This window comes from Cenococcum geophilum (assembly GCF_001692895.1).
Source record: "Cenococcum geophilum 1.58 unplaced genomic scaffold K441scaffold_27, whole genome shotgun sequence".
NCBI classification, from domain to species: Eukaryota; Fungi; Ascomycota; class Dothideomycetes; order Gloniales; family Gloniaceae; genus Cenococcum; species Cenococcum geophilum.
Window position 1 is genome coordinate 816588 of NW_027137585.1, and position 12177 is coordinate 828764.

Below are 12177 nucleotides of genomic sequence, written 5' to 3' on the forward strand. Positions count from 1 at the left end.
AGAAAGAACTTTAGACTTATTTCTGGTTCTAACTCTATCTTATAGTCCCATACTATATATTCTAATAGCTTTTTATTTTCTAGTGACCATAGTTTCTTGCCGTATTTATAGTATCTCTTTAGTATATAACTTAGTCCTTTTTCTATTTCTTTATAGGTTGCTCCTACTTAGTACTATACTAACTTAGCTTATTATTACATCTTACGGCGTTAAGTATCTCTAATATTGACCTAACCTGTAATCTAATTAATCCTTAGATTGTACTCCTATAACTAAGGCATGCCTAATACTACCTTATCCCGCCCTAATGGTAGGATATTAAAAGACATCTTAATTTATCTTCCTTTAATAGTTATCTAAATAGGTCCTATTTTAAGATTAATAATCCCTCCTCTATAGGTTATTAGATCTCCTAAAATCGTAACTAATAGGTAAAATTACTCCTTTTGTCTATAAGGTAGCCCTATTCTCTTAACTGCTATTAATAAGATATAGTTTTGCGTTACTCTACTATCTATTAGCGCTTTAAACTACTAATCTTACTAATTAACTTATAAATTTAGGTGTTATCCTTAAATTCCTTTAAGGGTCTAAGGCTCTACTACTAGCTCCCTCTAGTCTTATAGGCCTCTACTTTTCCTAACTATTAGCTGCTTAATCCTAGTGCACTTAGCTCGCTCTTTAGCTAATACCTAGTTCGCTTTTTATCTTTAATATACTATAAACACGTATTTTCTAGGCATTCCCACTACTATCGTCCGTTTAAGCATTCTTCCGTAAGGAATTTTCCTAGTTAAAGTACTAAACTTCCTTCCTTTTAGACTTCTGCTGGATGCCATCTATATATATATTTGGCATTCCTATACTATTACTCGTTCGTTATTTAGTATATCCTTATAGGGTATTTCTAATTCTTTTCCTTCGGATTCTTATATATTTTATATATATTATCTATATATACAATCTATAATAATATATAGTATACTAGGTGCTTTAGGTTAACTCTTAGCTTATCTTCATCCCTAAGTTTAAACCTTTATTATACTAATCTAAACGTTATAACTTTATTTATAGGTACTAAGATACGTCTCTTATTCCTCTAGTCCTCTAAGCGTTTCTCTAGATCCTTTAACGTTATAATTAAGGCTCCTTTAATATGCGTTATGGCCTTTTCTGTAATTAGGTGGTCCTAAATAACTTTTTTATCTAACTATATATAGAAATCTTCCTACTTATTATTGTGCCTTTGCCTATACTACTTTTAGTATAGCTGCTGGAGTATATACGGTCTGTCCATAAGGAAGTATCTTCTTATTACTATATCGTAATAGCCCTTTATATATTATTCTTTAAACCTAATTAAAATCCCTAGATTCTCTTTATTTTCTAGTTTAGTAAGCCACTTAGCTCTTAGTATGCCTGCTCTTAGCCTATTAGTAATTCTTTATACTAGTACTCTGTCCTTTATACGTCCTAATATACTAGATCTCTTATCTAATTTCTATTCTTGCTATGCGATAATTCTTTATCTAAACTCTTCTATGGTTTCTTTTAGTTTACGCCTTACGCTTTAATTCTTAAAGTTGTCTTGCTTCTTAATCCTAGTATTAACTTTTTAATCTTTAGGCTAAATACTATGTTCCCCTAGTAAGTCTTTTAGGTCTATATATCTGTCTCCTAGTCTAATTACTGTTTATACTACAGATTCTCTGATCTATAAAGAAGCTCCTTACCTCTTATCTATAGGTGTCCTAATTTATGCTCCAAATTCTTAACCCCTTAGATTACTTAATCCTAAGCTTGCTTCTAACTTAAGCTTAGCTCCTACCTTAGTCTAACTAGGCTTACTTAGTGTTCTTATCTTATCTTAAAAGTCTTAAATCTCACTTATCTTATCTTAAGAATCTTATATCTATAGGAACTTCCGTCCCAAGCTTATTTGTATATCTTTAAACTAAGCTACTACTCTACTCTATTAGTTATCGTCTATTATAGGTTCTTAAGCTTACCTTATCTTGTCTTAAGAATCTTAGTTATCTCTTATCTCGCTATAAGAATCTTAAGCCTTTAGCCTTTTACCTTTATTAAGTGCCGAAGTGGTTCGCTATCTTACTTCTCTTACGTCTCGCGAAGCGATAGACATTATATTTAGTAGGGTTTCGATCCCTACTAATATTCCCTATTCTATAGTAGAATCATCCTCTACCTCTAGTATAACATCTCCAAGGTCTACTTACTCTTAGTAAGCGGCCCTTATTACCTTATTATCACGGAATATTTCGCCTAGGTTAAATTTATCATCTTTAATATCCGATCTGCAAACTAGTTTATTAGTTCCTCTATATCCTATAGGTGCTAGCTCTTATAGCTAATAGCTTACGCCGTACTTAGCGTCCTTATAAATTTGGTATATGTTATTATAATAAAACGCAAAACTTCTAATTAAATATTCTTTTGTTCCTCGCAGTATATTATCGTCCTTTTATATATATATATCGTCTGCTAGTCTTATACCTTTTACTGCGTAGTAACTCTACCCACTTCTACAGTCTCTAATATAATAACCCTATTTTCTGTAATTTATATAAGCTCCTTCTTTAAACCATTTCTCTTACTATAAAGTCCGCCTAAATATCTTCTACTATTAAAATCCCTGATTTAGCCTCTGCTCCTTAAACCTTTAATTACTTAATCCTTATCCTCTAGGTTTTTATAGTTTGCTCTATCTCTTATAGGCTTCTTTAGTACCGCTTAGGTCTATTAGCTCTACGCCATACTATAGTTTCTAACTTAGCTTTTATTATTACATACTCTACGCCTTATATAACTATAGAACTCTATCCTAGCCTCTCTTAGCCTATTCCCTTTAGTAGATCTAATTGTTAATCTTAATTACCTAATCTATTAGTTCCCTTAGGGTGTCCGTATCTTCTATTAAGATAATTATATCCTAGACTTTAGCCTTAAGTCCTTATTTATACTGTGCCATAAGCGCCCTATTATTCCACTCTACTTATATTACTAGTATCTAAAACTATATCATATACTTAATTGCTAAAGTTTATTACACGAGGTTCTAGAGTTTTCTTTCTGCTATAGTTATTTTTTCTAGGTCTCTAAATATCTGCGTAAGTTATTCTACAAATCCTTCCTAACTTAAGAACATAAATCGCACGTTTTAGTTAGTGGTTATTATTCTATTTGCCTGTATTTCCGTAAGGTAAGGTTTAAACCACTCAAGTGCTTTTCCTAATAAGAATAGTCCTGCGTAGGCTATCCGATCCACAGGTATAGGTAACTTTACTCCCTTCTATAAGACCTTAAAGTGTATCTACGTAAGAAATCCTTTAAGCTTTAACCTCTCTCCTATAAATCTCTTAATTAATAGTAGCTTAATCTTTACTACTCCTATCCTATTAAGTCTTTCTTTAAACACTACATTATTAGCTATTAGCTAGTTAACTATTTCCTATAGTTGTCCAACCGTCACAGGTTACTGTGAGTTAGTATCTGCTATACTGGTATTACCTCCTATCCTTAAAGTAGTTGCTGCCGTTAATGGCGTTGTAGTGGCTGCTTTTAGTAGCATGTTATTCAACTTCTTATATTAATACCGTAACCGTAGTAGTAATTATATAACGGAACCTTATAGTAAGAACTATAATGGGCTTATTAATAGGCTAGGTGTGTAGGAAATGCAAGTATAAAAGTTAACAACGTAATAATAACTAGTGGAGTGGTTGCCTAACAGATTAACTCTAATTATATTCCGAGAATTACTATAAGGAAGGAACTATCTAGGTAGGGACTAAGGGTCCTTAAATACACAACCGTACTCCTATAAAAGTCGTTACTCTATTTACTCTATCTGCTCTACTCGCTCTATCGCAGATCTTATAGATTATATAGATTATACAGATTACATTACGTGACTCTGCTTACTATTCCTCGTTATATAGTTCCACTGGTTCCATTCTGGACCTTGCCTATATTAACTAACTAGCTTCCTCCAACTCCTTTCCTAGTAGTCGTAACATTGTACTTAAAGCGTCCGTAACACTAGTTTCTAATAGTAGCGCCTAGTAGCTTCCTTTCCATTACGTTTCCGGTCTACTTCTATATTAAGAATGGCATAGGAAGTATCCCTCTATTACACCTTATGGATGAGATCCGTTAACCCTTCGGATAGTTCCTAGGTAAAAGCTATTTTATCCTATACTGCTTTAAGTATAAGACTAGATAGTACTATAGATTTTATAACTCTTTAATACGCGTGCGTTAGGAAGGCCGCTATGAGGTTAAAGTCCTTTAGTTATTATAGGGCTCCGAGTTCCAATTGCTCTATAGCTTCGCTATTTATTTAAGGGGATAGCTTAGTAATTAGAGATAGTATATCACTAGGTTCTAAGAATGTATTAGGGATATCCTGTTTAGGTATATTTGGACCCTTATTGGCAACGGACCAGGTACTAGCTAGAACGTTAGTGGAAACCAATAGGGCTTATACCGCCTAAGACTTAGTATATAGAGCTGTAGGTACTTAAGCATTCTATACCTAGAGCTTATTCTATAATATAGGGAGTAAGATATCTATTATCTGTTTTCCTTCTCCCGTTTTAAAGCCTTTGGTATAGTCTGGCCGTTATAACAGTCTATTAGTAGGGTTGTTTTCCCCTAGCTTATATTTAATCTTAAAATTAAATTATACGAGCTCCTCTGCCTATCTGGCTTATTAAGGTATAAGCTCCTTTATAGTTATAAAGTAGCGTAGATTATAGTAATCTAAGAGTATACGAGTAGTATAGCTCGCGTGCTTAAGGTAGTGTTGCCACTATTTAAAGCAGTCGACTATAGCTAGCAGTTCCTTGTCGTGGGTATAATACCTAACTTTAGGTCTCTGGAATTTTCTACTATAAAATACTACTAGTCTTTAATAGAGCTAGGTAGCGTCTAGATGCCTATTAGGTTATAATAGGATACTAGTAAGGGCAAAATTTAATACATTAGTAATTATTATTAATAGCTAATCTAGGTTAAAATGCCGCAGTAATAAAGCTTTTATAAACTTTGCGCGAAGTTTCCGAAAGGCCTTTTAAACCTTTTTAGGCCATAACCATAGCTTATACTATTTAGTTAGTCCCTTCTTAGTTTTCTTCCTTACCACCTTTAAGCTTTTTGCTCCTTGGGTTAGGTCTTAGGAAGCTTCTATAATATAGTTAAATAGGTATTAGGCGACGTCCGAGTAGTTATAAATAAAGCGCCTATAGAAATTGGCAAAGCCTAGAAATACTTAAATATCCTAATAGCTCTCTAGCTCCGGCTACTCCTAGATTATCTACATCTGTACTAGGTTTATAACTATACCTATAGGCGTTATAATATAACCTAGGAACTCAACCTGCTTAGTATTAAAGATATACTTTAATGCCTTAGCGTAGAGGCCCTAATTATCTAAATGTTCTAGCACTTTACGGACGTGTTATTTATATTAATCCTCGTCTTCTAAGTAGATTAAGATATTATCTAAATAAATAACGTATATACGGTTAACTAGTCCCCCTAAGGCTCTGTAAATATACAATTGGAATATTATAGGCGTATTAGCTAGCCTAAAAGGCATTATTAGATACTTAAAGTAGCCATATCGGGTCTTAAAAGCGGTCTTTTACTTATCCCCTTCTTTAATACAAAGCCTATAGTAGGCGTCTTATAGATCTAGCTTCGTAAAGATCTTCGCCCTAGATAGTTAATCTAGTATTTTACTAACTAGTGGTAATAGGTAACGGTTCTTAATTATAATCTTATTAAGACCGCGATAGTTTACGTATAGCCTTATAGTTTTATCTAGTTTTAGAATAAAGAGAATTAGTATGCCTGACGGCAACTTATTAGGCTAGATCTACCCCTTTTTTAGTAACCCATTAAGGTACTCCTATAGGATCTTAAGCTCTTTACGCAAGAGGTTGTAAATAGGAAGGTTCGGCAGTTATTTACCTTCTTTTAGATTAATTATATAATCGTACTCCGAGTTCTATAGTAGAACTTTTACTCTCTTACCCGAAAATACCCTTAGTAAGTCCCTTAGGCCTACTAGGATATTTAATAAATCGGGGTTACGTTTATCCTCCGCGTCATTGTTAGGTAGGTCCTAAAGCTCTCTTAAGATACTCGCGGGCAGCGTTATACGCTATAGTGGTTGCTTATATATAGTTGCTACCGTATATTAAACCGTTTTATACGGTAGCTAGTAAAGGATAGGGAACTCCTTAACGCAGCATTTAAGGTGCCGTAGTATACTCTCCGTATATTACTTAAGCTAGAGTAATCTATAGCGGTTAAAGTATCTTATAAGATCTTTAAGATTGCCGCCTCCCTATAATGTCTCCGCGACCTATCCAGTAGTTCCCTATAGGGTCTCCATTATAGAGGGGTTATTACCTATACTAGGCTCTATACCTATCTTGCTACTAAATAGGGGTTAGATCTAATACTCCTTTAGGTGTAGAGCGTATACTATTTTACCTAGGGCTATATTCTCTAAGATGTTCTTTAGGCTTATTAGTAATATACGCCCTTCCAAATCTTTATTATTCTACTATTTAAAGGCTCTAGTTTTAAAGCGTATCTTAAGATCTACTTCCGCTAGCTAAGGGTATCTAAGGATAAGGTTATAACCTACGAAATTAGCCGCCTAGAAGGGTTGCGGGCCGACTACCTTAGTACAGTTATATATGTTGGCTACTAACACTATAAGCTTATAGGCACTATATAGTTTAATTTAATGCTTATCTAAGAAGCCTATAATAGGTTTCCGCCACCTTTACAATGGGATAAGTTTATACTCTTTTACTAAATTATATCGTATAAGATTAATTTCGGCGCCGCTATTATATAGTGCTTGGAACTGTTATACCTTACCTATAGGGAGTATTATTTCTAGCTTAATAGCAATATAGGGAGTCTTTTCTTTTATATCTTGCCCTAGTTGCAGCTAGGAGAAGTCCGTAACTAGGGCTTTTCTTTTTTTAGATTATTAGTGCGGTTATTACTCTACTTATTTTTCTAATAGGATCTACCTCCGGAGTTTTCTCTTAACTTCTTAAAGTGTTCCTATAAAGGTACCAGATAGGTATTAGGTTGGCCCTAGGAGTCTTTCCCGTTATTTAAGGTTCCTAACTTTAACCCTTTTAAAGTTCTCTTTAAGAACGTGTTACGGGACGGGGCAGTGGCTATAAGACGTATATATTCGAGGAGTCTACAAGACGTTACGCGATCAATCGTAAGGGTCGAGGGCGTAAGGAGGTGATATACCTACGCGTAGCTGATATAAGCTGTACGCGAGGTGTACGTAAGAGCACGGGGCTCTCCTATAGAGGCCCCTCCGGTAGGGTTCTGTAACACTACCCCCCCTCCTATAGAGGCGGAGCTCTGGCGACGCTGTGGTTACTATATATATATAGAAGGGACACTTAGGGTATAGAAAAGAAGAAAGGGGGGTATTACTAAAGGCTTAAAACAACGTTATGTAATAAGGCTTGGCATCTAAGAATCCGACTAATTAGACAACTTTAACCGCCGGTCAAAGTTCCTGGATATCTTAACAATATTCCGGTCACGTGATCGCACTTTGCCGCAATCTAACGGCAATTTAATGGCAATTTGCCCCTACGTAGTAATGTATAACGGTTTAACTCTATAAGGGCTTCTATAGAGGATTAGGTATAAAATCTCTGCTTAGGCCCGGTTTCTATAGGTTTGTATAGTAAAAGTCACTAATTAAATCCTTTGCATTTTTAAAGTCTTCCTATAGTTGCCATTCTGGCTAATCTATATCAAATCCTATGTATATAGCTCTATAGTAGAGCCGTCGTCCTCTGCCTTTGCCAAAGTATTTAGAGTTAATAATTTGTTTAACGGTCTACTCCTTATGGTTTTTATCTTCGTTCTTGTCTCGGATTAGTACTGGTAGGGGTTTAGGCTGTGTCTGCCCCGGTAAGGGGTTAGGCTGGTAAAGGTGTAGTAGCTATGGGTAAAATATAGGCTATATCCTGCGGGTGGCTAGGGTAGGCGGAAGCTCTAGCTTATATACGGCTCCCCTATTAATGACTTGTTTAATTAGGTAGGGGCTGAGGTTCTTATAATTAAGTGACTTTATAGGCCTTTGCGTAGAGATATTACGTATATCTAGCTATACCTAGTCGCCAACACGTATCTCTAGTAGTGGCGTTCTATAATAGTTGGCGAAGTAGGCCTACTTTGCTTAAGCCTAGGCCATTTCTCCCTTACAGTAGTTAAGTAGATTTTTTATATGGTCTGTATGCTAGTTAATAAGTAGCATCTTAAGGCATTTTCTATATAGCAGTTTTTTATTAATAGGTTCTAGTGGTTCTATGCCGGATCGGGGGTAATATCCCTTGTTCGCGAAGAACGGGGTAAGTTCTATAGTAGTTAAGATATAATTATTCGCTGCGAATTTACCTAGTAGGAGGTAATCCACCTAGTTATCTTAACTATAGGCAACTACCTATCGTAGGTACGCTTTTATGCTAGTATTAGCGTTTTCCGGTTACCTAGTAGTTTTATAGTAGAAGAATATAGACATCTTAACGGAGATGCTAAGGCGTTGGCAGATTTGTCTCTATATATTAGAGCCGAACTATATACCTTAGTTAGACGTAATTAAGTTAGGTAACCTATATAATTAGTAGATTTCGCGAAAGAAGGCGTTAGTGATATCGCTAACAGCTACGCCTTTAGTTAGGACGTAGTGGCGCTCTTTTATAAGTTGGCATATTATTATAAGGATGTTCTTATAGGTACGGCCATGTTACTTATAGGGTAGTAGGTTAATAATGAAATCTATAGCGATATCTGCCTATTATTGTATAGGTACTAGTAAAGGGTATAGTAGTCCTTAGTACTTTATATTAAAGGCCTTAGCGCGCTTATAACTATAACAGGCGCCTATAAAGCGTTTAACTAAGTTTATTATTTTAGGCCAGAAGTAATATTAGCTAAGAAGCTTATAGGTTCCTCCTCTGCCTAAGTGGCCGCTTAATTAGAGGTTGTAGGCTATTTAGATTAGTTACCGTTATAGATTTTCTAAGTTAGGGATAAATAGACGGCCTCTATAATAGAGCCTGTTCTCTTTTACTTCTAAGGCTGCTATATTAATCTAGCCTAAGCTTTAGAGTTTAGTTAGTAGCGTATAGGCGCTAGCGGTCTTTGCGGTAATAAGTTAATACAGTAATAGGTTAATAGAGGTGTTATATACCGTAGTAATAAGCTCATTAATTTTGGGAGGTAATTCTAGTTCTGTAGTATAGAGCTAAGGTATAGTTAGCTCTATTATAGGTAGTATACCTAGGGCCAAATTCCGTGCTTTTAGAATTGTTTATTATTAGAACTAGTTATAGGGGTTATCTTTAGACTAAGGAAGGTCTTATAAGCGGCGTGTTAGGCTATTAGGCTTAGTACCTTATACTCCTNGCCTATATNNNATTTTAAAGTTAAAACNANAGAGNAACTNGTTCNAGCGTNCTTNGNNTTAGTTTAGCTATTTTATAGTTATAAAGTACTTAAGGTTNCAATNATCCGTAAGGACTTTAGTTNGCTAGTTAGGTTCTNCTAAGNAGAGTTCNNNTTAGAATTCCTTAAACNCTTATATAATCGCGAGAAGTTCCTTATTATAGATCTTATAGTTATATTCTTATAATATAAGCTTAGATAAATAGAATACGACTGGGTAGAGGAGACCGTTATTACCTATCTAGGAAAGGACGCCTGCGTTAACGTAGTTTAAGGAGTTAGTCTTAAGATAGAGTTATCATCCTGGTATAAAGTAAGCTAGGATAGGTGCTTTAGTAAAAGCATCTTTAAGGTCTTAGAACGCCTTCTTATATTTAGGCGTCTAGATAAAACGTAGATATGTTTTTCTTCCTTTTATGGAAAGGCCCTTTATTCGCATTATTGCTATAAGTAGTGCTATAATACCCAAGAAGTTGTATATAAATTTTTAATAGAAGTTAGCAAAACTAAGGAAAGCTTATACATCTTTAATGCAGTTAGGGGTTTGCTATTTAGTAATTATACGTACCTTCTTAGGGTCTATATAGACACCCTTAGTAGTAACAATTAGTTTAAGGTATTTTACTTCTATAACTAAGAATTTGCACTTCTTTAAATTAATATAAAGTCCTACGTCCCTAAGGCGCTATAGGACCTTTTAAACGTGCTCGGTATACTTAAAAGAGTTATTATTATAAATAAGTATATCGTCCAGGTACGCAGAGCAGAAGTCGTTAAGGTAGTCCTATAAGGCGTTATTAATATAGCTTTAGAAGCTGCCTGGGCCGTTATATACGCTAAAGGGTATAATAGTATATTTAAATTAGCTAAAGCGCGATGCGAATACGGTTTTCTATTCATCACCTTCTTGTATTTGGAGGCGGTTAAAGGCGGCAATAATATCAAGCTTGGTATAGATTTTAGCTTAGCTAAGCCGCTTAAGAGTCTTACGTATAAGCGGTATAGGGTATTAGTTCTTAATCGTAATAGCGTTAAGTCCTTTATAGTTAATGTAGAATTAAATACCTCCTTCTAGCTTCTTAGTAAGGAGGATAGGGGCGGCTACTGGGGATATACTGGGGCGAATAAACCCTTTATTAAGGTGTTTGTTAATATACTTTTTAATAACTAAAAGTTTATCTTTTAATATTAGGTAAGGTCTCTTATAGGGTAGCGTTTTTCCTTATTTAATATTAATGGTATAGTTATTAGGTTAATATAGGGGGAGTATATCTATACTCTTTTATAAGCATATATTAATAAAGTTATAGTACCTTTTAGGGAGGAGCTTGCGGAGTTCCTTGTTAGTAAGTCCTTTTTTAAGCTTTATAAACTTCTTAAAGTCTAAAGGTAAAAATCCGTAGAGTTTTATAGGGGCATCGTTTTCTAGGAGGTCGACTATATCTATCCTGTTACTATAAAGGACGTAGTCCTATTCTTTATTAAGCTTATATAGTTATAATTAGGAGGCTGCAGTAACGGTCTAGCCTTTCCTACGTGCTATGCGGTAGAAGGCCGCGGCACTTATATAGTAGTAGTTGGTCGTAGGTAGGGTAATAAGGGGTTCCTTAGGTTGGTATCCTAGGGAGTAGATAGAGGCGGCTAGGCTATATCCTAGGTAGGTCTCTCTACAGTATTTAAAGTTAAAGGTTACTTCTCTCTTTTTCTAGTTAATAGCGGGGTTATATTATTCGAGCTAGTTTATTCTAAGGATAATAGGGTAATTAGTAAGTAGTGTAATATAGGCCTAGAGTTCTTCCTGGTGCCCATTTATATTTAGGTAGAGTTATACTATATAGGTAATCTTTTATGCGGTATAACTACCGTCGGCAAGTTATAGGGCGCGGGCTTTAGTAAGGGGTAAGGTAGGTAGGTTATAAGTACGTATAAATTAGGTATCTATAAATTTATTAGTAGCTTCGCAATTAATTATAGAACGGCTTTTATATTGTTTTTTGGCAGTAGTTCCTATTATAGGTAAAACTATCTATTTCCGTCCATTTATCTTTATTAAGTTATCTATTAAGTAGGCCGATATATAGATCCCCTTATTATTAGGGCGTCCCAACCTATAACTTAGGGCTAGGACTTAGCGTTTTCCGTTTCCGTATCCGACTCTACTGCTATTACTGCGTCTTTATCTTATATAGTAGTGGTATATAGCGACGTATTTAGTATTTAAGGTACTAGGTTAGGTATTAGGCGGCAGCTGCTAAACCTAGCCATTAGGCAGTTTAGGCTATAGCTATAATAGCCTTTTTAATAATATCTATAGCAACGCTTTAGCTTTCGGAGTAACTCGCGTTCTCCATCTAGTAGCTTTTACGGGAAGGTTAGTATAAAAAGGTCGATATTAGGACTAGTAGTGTTACTTAGGGTAGTAGGCGTCAGTGGTTTAATAGGTCCGGAGGGCTTTTATAGGGAGGTCTTTGGGCGGGGGTTTACAATAGCAATCTAATTTAGTTATTATTTAATCTTCCGTATGGCTGCTACCATATTATAAACATTATTATAGTTATGGCTAGCAGCTACGTAACTAAGGCGATAAGTAACTTTTTTAAGGAGATCTTCCTGGTCTTTAGTATCGTCTTAGGCGAGGGCTCTAGTATA

General features: G+C 35.2%; 1 protein-coding gene across 1 annotated transcript; it reads right to left on the reverse strand.

The window, feature by feature from the left end:
• Positions 1-5746: 5746 nt before the first annotated feature.
• K441DRAFT_566464 (uncharacterized protein) lies at positions 5747-10750 on the reverse strand (the record flags this gene model as incomplete). The annotated part of the gene is made up of 2 exons (XM_067643745.1): positions 5747-5844; positions 10594-10750. Coding segments are annotated over 2 exons (255 nt in total), but the record flags the coding sequence as incomplete, so codon positions are not given.
• Between the last annotated feature and the right edge of the window lie 1427 nt (positions 10751-12177).